At 44.4% G+C, this 14884-nt stretch overlaps 1 protein-coding gene across 3 annotated transcripts in view; it reads right to left on the bottom strand.

Moving 5' to 3' along the window:
* Nucleotides 1-4196: 4196 nt before the first annotated feature.
* The window catches only part of Ankfy1 (ankyrin repeat and FYVE domain containing 1), a 93033-nt gene continuing 82345 nt past the window's right edge, over nucleotides 4197-14884 (bottom strand). For all 3 annotated transcript variants that reach the window (XM_048366638.1, XM_048366639.1, XM_048366640.1), the window contains exons 19-25: nucleotides 13139-13315; nucleotides 12188-12335; nucleotides 11722-11812; nucleotides 10946-11070; nucleotides 7931-8077; nucleotides 5976-6066; nucleotides 4197-5469 (exon numbers count right to left, since the gene is read on the bottom strand). In XM_048366638.1, the coding sequence (XP_048222595.1) occupies nucleotides 5337-5469; nucleotides 5976-6066; nucleotides 7931-8077; nucleotides 10946-11070; nucleotides 11722-11812; nucleotides 12188-12335; nucleotides 13139-13315 (912 nt within the window). In that variant the 3' untranslated portion in view covers nucleotides 4197-5336. The remainder of the gene's footprint in view (nucleotides 5470-5975; nucleotides 6067-7930; nucleotides 8078-10945; nucleotides 11071-11721; nucleotides 11813-12187; nucleotides 12336-13138; nucleotides 13316-14884) is intronic.

Here is a 14884-nt window from a genome sequence, read left to right as displayed (position 1 = left end):
CCATGAATTGTGTCAAAGCAAATATAGGCAGCTACACTCCAGCACCTTGAGGAGACTGTGGTTCTCTTTCCATACAGAAAAAAAGGAAGCTGGGATGTTTCAGTCATTACTCAGCCTAAGCACACAGAAAGAGGCCTGCTAGACCCTAGCCCCACATCTTGATTTGCTCTAGGAAAAGCTAAGAGCTGATCTGGGCACAGGTTGGAGCTGGGTCCCCACCAAAATCTATGTACTTGAAATAGGGAAAGGCATAGTTAATTACTCAACGATTCCCTCTAGGAAACCCGAAATGGGGAGGACCTGTCACCTCTAAGTCAAAGATATAAGGAAATGTGCCCAGTTCTGTCAGCTGACCAGGGGCAACACAGAACTAAAACGCTGTGCTCACCCCTGCCTGCACAAAACCATGACTTTTGACATGAGCATGACTGCTGCTTTTACTGCCCATACTGTGACCAGTGACAAGGTGGATGGCACTGTCTGTCCTGAAGGTAGAGCAGAAACTCTTAACATGGCTGTTGAGAGAAGCCACTGGAGAATGAAATGTATGACCAAGCTGGTCTGGACGAAGAGTAAAATCAAAGACAGTATTTTGAAGGGAAAAAGTATTTTTATTTTTTTTTGGCCAGTCCTGGGGCTTGGACTCAGGGCCTGAGCACTGTTCCTGGCTTCTTCTTGCTCAAGGCTAGCACTCTGCCACTTGAGCCACAGCACCACTTCTGGCCATTTTCTGTATATGTGGTGCTGGGGAACTGAACCTAGGGCCTCATGTATACGAGGCAAGCACTCTAGCCACTAGGCCATATCCCCAGCCCCGGGAAAAAGTATTTTGAGCTCTTTGTTTTGCACAGTTGATAACAGTGGCTAGCTTTTTGGATCACTAGATTTTAATATGTGACTCCTAAACCTTTCTTGGCACTCTCTTAAGCCCACAGTGCCAGTCCTTTTGAAACTCAGCTGGCAGGAAGCTCACTATAGTGGAAGGAGAGAGGGACTGTCCAGGATCTTTTGGAGAACTTCCATGAGGGAAGGAAACAGATTGTATCTGGGACCACAGGTCAGCATGGGAGAGCCCAGTGTTTTAGGCATTTGCTCACTAGGCCTATAGCACCTATTTTCTAAGTGCTGTTTGGAAAAATGTTAGAATCTTAACTTTCCTAGGGTAACTGTTGGTGTTTATTCAACAGTGTCTGTTAGGTGTTTTTCAAAGTTTGTTTGCAAGGCTTATTTGTACTTCTGTATTAGAAGTAGCTACAAATATCTTTATTAAAGTTTACACTTTAAATGCACAATTTTACCTCTTTTTTTCATAAGGAATTGTTACAGAAAATGCAAATCTCAGTATTTGAAAAATACATTCCATCACATAGACTCCAAAGAAACAATGCCAATAAACGCCATGGTCTAGTGTGCTGTCATCCCACAGTGACCACCATCCCATAACTTGAGAGCTCAGGTGGTCAACCACTGCATGCCTGCAGTTCCTGCCCAGGCTCTTCCCTTGCCCTTGCCTTGGTGCCACAGGGATGCCAGGGAACAGCCAACTCCAGAACATCTGCCCAACAGGCAAGATAGCAAATACAGCAGTCTCAACTTGACTCCTAGCTAGAGAAAACCAATGTTACTGGTTATAACAGGTTAATATATTATTTATGCCACACAAAAGAGGAACTGTACAGGCAATGGTCCTCCAAAGAAAGTCTTTAAGGCATCTAAAACTTCTGGGAATTTACATGTTTCGTTTGCATCTGCCACTCAGCTCTTCACTAAACTTCTTCCTAGAGTGGCTTCCAAATGCCTTTCAAGAGCTGCTTCCTCTGTACTCCTCTCCTCAGCTGGAACAGGGAGCACCAGTGCTGCAGGTAGTCCTCCCAGGCATGGCCTGAGGGAATAGAATCAGCGTCTGATGGAGGTGCACATTTTTTTGTGCTTGCCGATGTTGCTGCCTCTCATGTCTAAGCATCATACAGTTCAGATTATTCTTTTTCTCCAAGTAAAGGAACCCAGTGCTCCTCACCCTTCCAAACTGCCCTCTCTCTACCCCTTGTTTGTGGACAAGACTAGTGCAAGAGTGGCTCAATGTAACATCAGGACATTGGGAAGAATGGCAAGACCACACACAGGGCCATTCAGGGGCAGAGGGAGGAAGCTGACAGGTGTCGGCAAGGATTCAAGAGTCTGAGGTAGAGGACAAAAGGTCGTGTGGACCCCACTCCCTGGAGAGACGGTGGCAGGGGAACTGAGCCATCTAACTCAGCCTCAACTGAATTGTTCATTGGAGCTGACAGTGTACAAGCACAAAATCCTAAATGGAACACATGTTCCAATCAATCATTCAGTGAGACACCACTGAGAAGACCACAGAAAGGAAAGTCCTAAGAGTAGGCACTTAAGTTTGAGGGACATCTGTGTGTTAAGAGGATCACAGCAAACTAGTTTAAGCCATTCTTTATACATAGTTTGACCGCTGACTTAAAACTGTTAAGAATATACTTTAAGTCTGGCAATAAACAATAGGCAGTTTAAATGCCAATTCAGCACAATATAGTATTGACTAAATGCAGCAAATTACATTCCAGAAAAGTTTACTCTTCCTGCTCTATTCATACATAATCAGCAACTTTTTGAATGGATAAAATTAACTTTTTGCTATGAGTTCTTAAGTTATGGATGAAAATTTGACAAGAGCCAGGCAGCTTTGTCAGCAGAGATGGTGTAAGAAGGACAGTATGTGGCAGAGGCCTTCAGGGTGGCCACTCCTTGAGGACCCTGATGAGTGCAGCCTGTTGAACCCAGCAAGATCAGAGATCTAAGGCTGGAAAGACTGCCAAGAATGTATCAAGGCAGAACTGAAAAGGAAACAAAATGTCCCTGTGGCTGGGCAGTGTCAAAGCTGCTCCTGGTCTCTGAAGAAACAGAAGTTGAGCATGGTCTTAAAATTTTAAGAGCAGTTATAGGGGAGACTGTTATTGAAATTGGTTTGCTTTTTTGGTTGGTTGTTTTGTTTTTGCCAGTCCAGGGGCTTGGACTCAAGGCCTGAGCACTGTCCCTGGCTTCTTTTTGCTCAAGGCTAGCACTCTGCCACTTGAGCCACAGCGCCACTTCTGGCTTTTTCTGTTTATGTGGTGCTGGGGAATTGAACCCAGGGCTTCATGTATTTGAGGCTGCTGCCACTAGGCCATTTTCCTGACCCCTGAAACTGGTTTGGAAAGGCGAGGGTAGTCAGCCTCATCCCTGACTGATGTTCCATCTTCCTTGCTTCACTAGGAACATTAAAAGAATATATGCATACCAACCATTTCAATTCATATACCAATATCTTTCTAACCAAAGAAGTCCTGGGGGCCCATTTTAGGTCATAGATATGGAAACAGATACATCCTTCACATGGTCACTGGCCAAAACTGGTTGAGCTTTTCTATACAAATTCTATATGAAGTGGGATACACTGGACCTGGTCTATTTTGTTTTTCCTTTTAAACAATGTGTACAAACTCATATTAACACAGACAACAAGTATCTTACAAATCAGAGAATTATTATTTTTTTTAAGTAGCACTCTGGTTTATCAGCATATTTACCCACATTCTTAGGTAACAGGATGTATAAACCTACAGCAACATAGAAGACATAACACTATCTGAAAAAGAAGCAAAACAGACTTGCAAAAAGAATATTTAGTCCCTTTTACATATACTTCATTAATGCAAAAATGTAGTGGTTATTAAATATCTGAAAAAAGCAGTATATAGGATTGAGGTTGTTAATCTGAATATATATCAAGTATTGATTACCTCAGAGTTGTGTTTTTGTTTTTCTTTTTTGAAAAGCAGTGTTAGAAGTTTCTTTCTCAAGGTGCATTTTTAGAAAACTGGCCAAACTTTCAAAAAAGTTAACACCTCAGGGTTAAAATACATATGAATAAAGGCCCAAGTAGTTCTGGAGTCCTTGCTCAGTATTTAAGCCTTCCAAAACAGATTGCTCCTACTGAGCTGGGCTTCCAGTGTCAGCTCTTAGGAAGCAGGGCGAGCTACACAAAATGGGAGCCACACACAGAATATTCAGCAAGAAGCTTTTTGTTGTTGTTCATGGGGCTTGAACTAGGGGCCTGGGCACTGTCCCTAAGCTCTTTTTGCTCAAGGCTAGTATTCTACTACTTAAGCCAAAGCGCCACTTCTGGTTTTCTGGTAGTTAATTGGAGATAAGAATCTCATGGACTTTCCTACCTGGGCTGGCTTTGAACCACGGTCCTCCTATCGCAGCCTCCTGAGTAGCTAGGATTGCAGGCCACCAATGCCCAGCCAAGAAGCACTCATACTGAAACAGGACATGATGGCCCGAGGCTGGAGATATGCTTAGGTCTGAAGTCTTGTTTGTCTCCTTTCCAGTTGGCTTGTATAAATTTCTTGCTCCAAGAGACACACCTGGTAGGAGATTTTCCTCTAACATTAGTGTGGGTCAAGGTCTAGTCAAACCTGAATACTAGAATCAATGATGCAAGGACCTGTGAGGGTATTTTTGAATATGGAATTTTAAATTGAATCATCAATAATGCAGCTATATAAAAAGTGCAGCACAATAAAAGTGCATTTCCTCCACCATTCACTAGTGGCAATGACGGAGGATTTCACAGACAGGACGCAGCAAGATGAGAGAAAAAGACAGCTGTTAGGCGTCAAGCTGCCACACTGTACTCCTGACACCGCAGCAGCACGAACACTGGTAAAGCTTTCAGTTGTTAAGGCCACGATTTTTCAGCTCTCATTTTGAACCCTGTTTAGAAAGATTTCACCTTTTTAAAAGGGGAAGCTCACTAAAAATATAGCTTAGCTTTAAAAAGAAAAGACCTCAGGGCAAGAGGATCCTACTATCTTCATGAAACTGTGCGGAGAAGTCCACAGCCACTTACTCCAGAGGGAAGCCAGTCCATCCGCAGCAGCTTCCCACTCAGTCAGGCTCTGCCTCACCAGTCAGCGGGCACGAAGAATTTGTGAATGCTCTCAGGTGGACACTAAGCTACTGTAAAGGAAAATGGTCTCCAGGTATCCCTATATGTTGCTAGTAGATGGGGTCTGATTCCTATCACATTTATCACTCAGGCTAAATAGGCCTGGTCCAATTAGTGAGACATCTAGTGAAATCGATCACAGTCTGACACATTGACAATCACACAGAATCATCTGAACTGGATCACACCAGGGTCCTTAATTGTTCCAGTCTCCTGCCACAGGAGACTGTGGCATTGCCAGCTCCTGCTCTGGGTGGGGGGCAGGATGTTGAACAGAGCAGTTGCTGGGGAGGCACCAGGGCCATAGCCTGGACCTGACTGGGGCTCACTAAGAGACCCCACCCAGAGTCAGTACATCAAAGCAAATGTTGCAAACTCGCACTGGCTTGTTCAGATCGAACTTTATAATAGGAATCTCCTTGGTCGAGCATTTATGGCAAAGAAGACGTCCGCAGTGGCGACTGTGGAGGCAAGGAAACAAAGTATGAGATGGGCACTAAATAAAAAGCAGCTGCCCCACACAGGCAGACACGGCCAGCCCATAACTGCTGCTATGTGGCCAGCATGACCAACTGCAAGCTGACTCACAAGTCATGGATAACTTAGTCTATAAAAACAAAATTCTAACCAATAGCTAAGCTTAAGTGATAGTGAAGAAGGCCAACAAGGCCAACACGGTTGAGTGAGTTGCCTGAAGGAAGCCCCAGTCCTTAGTCCTACAATATCTCCTGGGCATGTGAGGCCGTATGTCATCTGTGACAAAGGCCTGAAGTCCGAGTGCCCTTGGCCAACAGCTTGTGTGCCCCCTGGCTTCCCCACAGCCCTCTCCAAGGCAGGATCTGCTCAGTCCTGCCATCTCCTCATATCCCTTGGTCAACTTAGGCTCAGATGCTTATTGTGGCAAGGTGAAAGCAAGGACATGCACAGGAGCCCCTCACTCCTCTGTGAGGGATGACAGGAGTCTTACCAGTGGTGTTTGCGAGTTGTCACTCCAAACTTGGCAGTGCACTCATAGCAGTTGGAGCCGTCACACCACGGAGGCTCCTTGGACAGCATATCTGCAACACACAGGAGAAGATCAGTTCTGATTGCAGCTGGCAAACATGGGGCTGAGAGAGTGCACAAGGACAGGAGGGAATAGCCAGGAAAAGCTGCTGGAGGAGACTGGAGAGCAGCAAGCACTGCCAGGCAGACCGGAGGAGGAGGAAGTCCTGTGGGAGGCAGCGAGCCAGCTGCGAGTGGCAAGTAAGTGCATTCAGGCTGTCCAGAGTATGTAAGGCATGGTGGGCAAGAGACAGAGATGTGTGCACAGAAAGACTGGCAGAGGCCAAGGGGGTCAAGAACACAGTGGGAGGTGACAAGACAAGTGAAACAGGATGAAGACTCTGAGGTTTGGGGAATGAAGAGTGGAGAGTATGAGAATGAGACAGCAAACAGAAGGAAATGATGATTCCCATGTTTCTGGACTGAGTAGCAGAGTCTGGGGGAACTACCTGCAGAGAGACGACCTAGAGAATGAACTACAGCAGATGAGTTCCATCTTCACTTACTAAACTGGAGGTTGTGGTAGAGATGACAGCAGCAATCACTAGTATTTATGTACTAGCCCTAAGTGCAGGCCAAGTTCTGCGCTTCTCCTCTGTATAGAGAAACAGAGCCAATGGAGGGAGCAGCACAGGCGTCTGTTAAACCGAACATCTACTGACAGCATTGTTCTGTGCTCTTACAAGGCTGACTGTGTGCATGGCATAGGAAAAACAAAGTAATTTATCACAAGCACCATGCTTTTAAAAAATCATAATTCATGCCTACTAATTGTACCTATTTATGAGGAATGTGTAATCTGGTGCATGTATGCACATGTAATGACCAAATTGGGGTAATTAATGTTTCCTTCTCAAAACGTAATCATTTCTTTATGTTAGAAACCTTGGTTTTTCTCTAGTTCTTCATATGTAATAAAGTGTCATAAATCAGTTACCTTACTGTATTTTGGCAGCTATTATCCAACCTCCCTCTGTCTCTTCTTCCCCCTTCCCTCTTGTGGCCACTATTATTATTTCTTCTCCTTCTTTCTCTCATTTTGAGACAGGGTCTCACTATGTTGCCCAGGCTGTCCTTGCACAAGATTCTTAGTGCTGGTATCATAAACATGCACCTAGTACTAGCCAAGGGGCTTACTGATTTAAAAAAATTTTTTTTTTTACTGATTTTTACCATCTCAGTAGTTACACAGAAAAAACACACAACCCAAATAAGAAATCCAGCATGAAGGCCAGGCACTGCTGGCTCATATCTATAATCCTAGCTTCTCAGGAGACTGAGATCTGAGGATTGCAGTTCAAACCCACAATGGACAAAAGAATACATGAAACTCTTATCTCCAATTAACCACTACAAAGCCAAAAGTGGAGCTGTGGCTCAAGTGGTACAGTGCTAGCCATAAGCAAAAAGCACTGATTTCAAGCCCCACGACCAGCACAAAAAAGGAAAAGAAATGAAAAAAGAGATCAGGCATGAAGTACCTTTCCTTTTCCTCCATAAAAGAAATAGGGACAAAGAGTCATTGAGGACTGACATTAGTTATTTCAAAGGTTGCAGGGGCTTTGAACCAGCCAAAGGAGAAAAAGTGTGGAGATGAACAGCCAAGAGACTTGTTAAGGTGACCTACCTACAGCTTATGGATGTCTCAAAAGTTCATGGAAAGTAGGAGGCTGACAGGGACTCCAAAGCAAAGAACTCTAAAAGGGGACTACTGACCCTCTTTAGTATTACTCATTCATAGAAACAGCTCTCTGTGAACCTAGAAATGGCTGGTTCATATCTTATGTCAAGTCATCATGAGATATAAAATTACCAGTACATCTGGTAATCAACCCTGTAATGTGCTTGCACAGAAACAGTGAAAAGCAGGCTACTCACCCAATAGTCTAAACAGAAGTTGCTTAGTGGCAACCTGGTAGTTGAAAATGTTGACACCTTGGTTATTATTTACCCCAAGGCGAGCCCCAGATCGGACGATGGCGCGGCACAAATTGGCATTTCCTTTCATGTATGCTAAGAGCAGCACTGGAAAACAAAACCACAGGTAGGATGGCATTGCAAAGGGCGGACAGAGGACAGAACAGAACACTGGCAAGGTATTTGTTAGGAAAGTCTCTACAAACATACAGAAACCTGAGACTCTTAGTGACTTCCATGGAGGATGTGCAGCATCTTCCAAAAGGCACAGCCCAGGGCCAGGAGACCCTAAGGCAGCTACATTCCCAGAAACGCATTCTTCCTTACCTGAGTTTCTGCTTCAAGAGATCTAAGAGAGATCCAAAACTGATACTGTCATGTAATTGTTTCCCCTGGTAGAAAACACTGCTTTTACTACTAAGGATGAAGCTTTCTTTACACAGGATAATAAATAGAAGATCTCTGATTTTTTTTTTTTTTTGGCCAGTCCTGGGCCTTGGACTCAGGGCCTGAGCACTGTCCCTGGCTTCTTCCCGCTCAAGGCTAGCACTCTGCCACTTGAGCCACAGCGCCGCTTCTGGCCGTTTTCTGTATATGTGGTGCTGGGGAATCGAACCTAGGGCCTCGTGTATCCGAGGCAGGCACTCTTGCCACTAGGCTATATCCCCAGCCCCGATCTCTGATTTTAATATAAAGAGAAAAAAAACCTCAGTGTTGGAAAAATCCTCCAGAAAATTCTATACAATGGAGCCTCTTTCCTGAAAGTGCAGGTCCACTGGGAACCCAGCTCTAAGTCAGCTATCTGGTTGGTCTTTTTTGTTTTGGGCCAGTCCTTGGGCTTGAACTCAGGGCCTGGGCACTGTTCTGAGCTTCTTTTTGATCAAGGCTAGCACTCTACCACTTGAGCCAGAGTCACTTTCACTTCCAGCTTTTTCTGTTTATGTAGTTCTGAGGGATCAAACTCAGGATTTCATGCATGCTAGGCAAGCAATCTACCGCTAAGCCACAATCCCTCCCTGGTTGGTCTTTTTTTTTTTTTTTTAAAACAAATAATTACAGTTAGCAGCAGCTCCCTTTGTTTATCCTTACCAGAAATGTTATTTAGGTTCTTAACTGCCAATGAGTCAATAGGGCTCAAAGAATAGTTCAAAATAGTAATAAGGGCTATCATTACAAATATCAAATGTGCGCAGATATAGTTAGAAAATTCACCCAATGAATCTGCTAAGACAAGTGAAATCTAGTTTCTGTAAATAAGAAGCCCACCCTGCCAGCCTGTCAACCTATTTCCTGAGTGGTCATGTTTCCTGAATCGATGCTGTGTTTATCAGCTCACGTCTTATCCTCAGGAGCTCAGGCACATATTCATTGAACTGGGAGGTAGCTCAGGGGTACAATACTTGCCTAGCAAAGTTTGGAAGGGCCTGGGCTTGATCTCTAGCACTGCAAACAAACAAACAAAACCCAAAAAAAAACTGGTGGCTTGCACCTATATCCTAACTATTCAGGGGGCTGAGATCTGATGATCATGGTTCAAAGCCAGGGCATGAAAATCTGTGAGACTCATCTCCATTTAAGTATCCATTAAGGATACTGGAAGTGGAGCTGTGACTCAAAATGGTAGAGTACTGGTCTTGAGCAAAAGAGCTCAGGGACAGTGCCCAGGCCAAGTTCAAGCCCATGATTGACAAAAACAAAAAAAAAAAGGCAAAACAAAACAACAACAAAAGAAAAACATGTTCACATGTCAAGGCCAAGAATTCTTCCTAAGGCCAAGAAACAGTAGCAAAAAATCCAGTTTCTACCTAAGGTTCAGAGTACTGTGGTGACATTTCTGTCACAGGCCACAGAGGTTCTGTGTCTGGCATGGGGATAGATGAATGAATAAATGAGCATACAGCAAAAATAAAAGTGCTCAGAGACCTAGCTAGTATGAAAGAGACCTTGCTTTCTTTCTTTTCTCTCTCTCTCTCTCTCTCTCTCTCTCTCTCTCTCTCTCTCTTTTTTTGTTGGTTGTGGGGCTTGAATTCAGGGCTTGGGTGCTGTCCCTGAGCTTTATTGTACAAGGCTAGCACTCTACCACTTTATGTCACAACACCACTTCCAGTTTTCTGGTGGTTAATTGGAGATGAGAGTCTTACAGAATTTCCTACTGAGGCTGGCTTTAAAACACAACCCTCGGGCTGGGAATATGGTCTAGTGGCAAGAGTGCTTGCCTCATATACATGAGGCCCTGGGTTCAATTCCTCAGCACCACATATACAGAAAATGGCCAGAAGGGGCGCTGTGGCTCAAGTGGCAGAGTGCTGGCCTTGAGCAAAAAACAAACATGCCAGGGACAGTGCTCAGGCCCTGAGTTCACAGCCTAGGACTGGCCAAAAATAAAAAATAAAATAAATAAAACACAACCCTCAGATCTCAGCCTCCTGAGTAGCTAGGATTACAGGTGTGAACCACCAGTGCCTGGCTTTATCTAGGTTTTTTTTTCTTTGTTTCTTTACCTGTGTTACCTTACATTGGTACTCATTCAACAAGAAACTATGCAAAAGTACATAAAAAATACTATAAACACAGTGATTTTGAGTGAGTAGCTAGAGCAGACCATGAGCGAGATCTATCAATCCTTCAGTAAGAAGGTGTCTATATCAACACATACTTGGAGTACATTTCCTCTGGAAAGTGTTTATATCTTATCTCTGTTAAAATGGAAAGAAACTTGGGAAAGGCCCTAGTTAAGAGTTAAAGGGTGGAATGGGTGGTATAAACAGAAGGGCAGGCCTGTCTGGGCTAAGATATGGCCTGGATTTGATGTCAGATACTCCAAATTCCACAACATAGATCTGAGATTGATATTGAGAGTCTATGTGAAACATACTGAGCTGATTGCCCTCAGGTAATGACATCAATGCCTGGGCTACTTCTCCAGGAAGTAAGGTGCACAAATGAGACAGGACTTACAGACACCTTATTACCTACCTGTGTTTCCTTCTGCATCTGGCTTATCCAGGGGATACTCAGGCATGCACTCTAAGAAAAGATCAAAGATGGCTGCTGCATTTTCTTTGCCATACTGTCCCAAAATGTGCAGTGGTGACTGGCCTCTGATGAAACAAGTTGGAAAAGTTAGTATGTATCTGCAAGTCCACAGAACACAAAAAATACAGAATTTTCTGAACTCTGAGATGCTGGATAAATCTAAAGGACATATGATAAGTCAAAAAGATTTTCTAGCAGGGCACCAGTGGCTCTTGCCTATAATCTTAGCTACTCCAGAGGCTGAGATCTGAGGATAGCGGTTTGAAACCAGCCAGGAAAGGAAGTCCATATGACTCTTATTTCCAGTAAACTAACAAAAAAGCACAAGTGAAGCCGTGGCTCAAGTGTTAGAGCACTAGCCTTGAGGAAAAGAAGCTGAAGCAGACCCAGAGTTCAAAATCCCAGGACCAGCACAAAGGAAAAAAAAGATTTTCTAAAAGTGTTTTTTGAAGCCAAAAGGGAGATGTGGTTCAAGTGGTACAGCACCAGCCTTGAATGCAGAAAGCTAAGCAAGAGTAATATCTTGAGTTCAAGTCTTAGTAGAAGAGCATTTTAATATAAAACCAAAAATACCAGGGAGCCAAACTGGTCAGGTACCCATAGTCAGATGTAAAGTTTGGAGCTGGGCTAAGGGGAGGCACCAGTGACCTCCACCTTCCACAAGCAAGCCAGGAGATGTGGAGGCCTGGGCTCTGCTCAAGACCACACATACTCACCTCAGATTAAAGGCTTCCGCATCCACTGTGCACTCTGTCAGAAGAACCCGGATGTTGTTGAGTCGACCATGCATGACAGCGAGGTGAAGAGCTGGGGAATAAATCCTCTTACTGTGCAAGCCCAGAGCACACACAGAAAATTCTCAGCTATTCCCCACTCTCACAAACCCCACTACATGCAATGAAGCCGGAGCAGGGAATGGCCGTACACAGATCCACTCCCATTTCATGGGCCTTGGCTTTCTGTTTCAGCACTCTCCTAGGTGAGAGGTTTCACAAGATGTCCCTTGAAGCTGCCAGGGCTACCAATCACACTGGCCAGCAGCAGGATGGATAGCCTACGTGGTGTTCTTGCCACAGCTCTGCTCCTATAGAAGCCAACCCATGGGTGCTGTGTGCCTCCACTGCACTGCTCATAGCATGCAGCATGTACACGGCCCAATCACCAGGAATCACTGGGAATTACCATTATTTCCATTCTCGTCCACAGCAGCAAAGTCTATTCCATTCTCTAGGAGGACTGAGCAGACGGTAGGGAGGTCCTGCTGTGCAGCAAGATGGAGGGCAGTCTGGCGGTGCTTGGTTAATTCATTCACCTTGGCTCCTGCAAGAAGCTGATGAAGCTGATTACTCAAGCAGCCTCTCCCACAATCAAGATCTTAGTTATAGGGGTCAGGCCTCTGACATGATGGCTGAAAATTCTCACTAGAGACTTGTCTGATGCCAAAGCTTGGCACACAAGGGTCTCACATATAGTCCTGAAGTGCAAATTACCTACCAACATGTCAACAGCAATTTCTTGAGATATGAGGCTTTAGTATACATAAACTGTACAGCACTGTACTATATAAAGACATTCAATTAAAAAAAAGACATTCAATGCTTATAATAAAACCTCACAAAAAGGTATGACTATCAAAATAGTAATATACACAGACAGTAAAATAAAGTAGCCAATAACATGATAAGTATGAAAATATGTTGACTATATAGTAAGTTAACAAAAAAAGAAAGGTTTCCAGGTGTTGGTGGCTAAACCCTGTAATCCTAGCTACTGAGGAGGCTAAGATCTGAGGATCATGGTTTGAAGCCAGTTGGGGCAGGAAAGTCCATGAGACTCTTATCTCCAATTAAACACAAAAAGCCAGAAGTGGAACTGTGACTCAAGTGGTAGGGGCAGTGCCCAGACCCTGAGTTCAAGCCCCAGGAGCAGCACCAAAAAAAGGGTAGCTTATTTCCCCAGTATATCACCTGCCAGGCCCTGACATACCTGTTTTCCTGCATGTATTTGCCTAGCTCCTCAGGTTCCTGCTGCCTTTTACAACCCCTGGCAAAACACCTGTGAGTAGAAATTCTGCACATACCCTACATTGTCCTTTGACTGTGTTCTATGCAGTGGTGATTCTGTGTCACTTACCAAATTGCGGACAATGATCTCTGAGCCTGCTTGGACAGCAAGATGCAAAGGGGTCAACTTGGAAGCATCCTGGACTCTAGAGTTCACATTGGCCTGGACACTGATCAGGAAGAGGACACTTTCAATATCAGAATTCTGAACAGCCACATGGAGAAAATTCCGACCTTTGTTATCCACCTAAGGAAACAACAGCAGCCAAAGTATGAACAAGCTCCCCACTGAATTTTGTTGTTGTTGGTACTGGAGTTTGGACTCGGGACTGTAGGCTTGCAGGGGAGGTACTCTCCCAACACTAGGCTTCCTGTTAAGAGGGCCTCTGAACACTTGCAAAGTCACTACTATATTGCTATAAAGACCAGGGCAGGGGCTGGGAATATGGCCTAGTGGTAGAGTACTTGCCTTGTATACATGAAGCCCTGGGTTCTATTCCTCAGCACCACATATACAGAAAAAGCCGAAGTGGCACTGTGGCTCAAGTGGTAGAGTGCTAGCCTTGAGCAAAAAAGAAACCAGGGACAGTGCCCAGGCCCTGAATTCAAGCCCCAGGCCTGGCAAAAAAAAACAAACAAACAAAAAACAAAACACCCCAAAACAAAAACAAGACCATGACATATAGTCCTCCCGCTCCAGGAAATTCCTTTCCAGTGTGAGTCCAATACCAAATGCCCCACCCTCTAAAAGAACCAGGCATGCAGCCTCCTGTGTTCAGGAGAAGGAGCCACTGCACTGGCCCAACCTGCCCTGGCCCCTTCCTGCAGCAGCATTTGGAAGTGGAAAGTCAAAGAACAGACAGGAGTAAAATGCTGGGTTGCTCAGAGGGAGGCAAAGGTGGAGTTTAGCCTTGAGTCACTCTGTGGCTAAACCAAGCACCCAGCCTGAACCCTGAGCAGCCAAACAAAAACTTCTGAAATTCTGAGGATGTGTCCTCTTTTACTGAGCTACAGAATATATAATAGGGAAGTAGCCAGCAGTATATCACAGATTTTTCCTCAGTGATGTAAAGCAGATAGAACACACACAAATGAAACCACACCATATACTGTAGTCAACAGGAGCTGTCAGTATGAGTGGTGAGTGGAAGTGAGGATACCACAACCTCCATATTCTCTGCCTACCCTCTTGTGCCACACACACGCATACATGTGCACATACACAGACATAGGCTGTGTAGCAGGCAAAGCATCTGCACATGACTTGGAGTGGCAATAGCAATTTCATATAGATGCTGAGGAAATGTGAGCTGACTATCTCCACTAATGAATGTTTTACACTATGTAAGTGCAGGGAGGTAAATGCCCACACAATCTAATCACACTTAGGAAAAAGGAACAAAGGTACAGAAGCTCAATATCAAAGCAATAATCTTCAAGCATGCTAGGACTTCATTTCATTCAAGCCCATATTCACCTTCATTAAAGGGATCCTTATAAATCCTGGTCTTGACTGTGCTTCCCACCTACTCCAGTGAGCAACAAGTCAACATCTGGATTTAGTAGTTGATAAAGAGCCACAAAGAACAAAGGTAACAGCCTACTAAGTTGAATAACAACCTAAGGCCTCTTAAGATACTCAGTAAGTTGTCTAGCATCACAACACAGTATCTTGAAATTCAACTGAAATCTTAAGACATTCATCACTAAGACAGACAACTGGCAAAAGTGAGTATGAGCTTAGCTGTACATAGCACAGATCTATCATCTAAGTGCAGTGTGGCTAAGTGCACAGGTGGCGGATGCATAGAGCAGA

This window comes from Perognathus longimembris, chromosome 17 (assembly GCF_023159225.1).
Source record: "Perognathus longimembris pacificus isolate PPM17 chromosome 17, ASM2315922v1, whole genome shotgun sequence".
NCBI lineage: Eukaryota > Metazoa > Chordata > Mammalia > Rodentia > Heteromyidae > Perognathus > Perognathus longimembris.
This window is presented reverse-complemented; position numbering and strand designations above follow the sequence as displayed.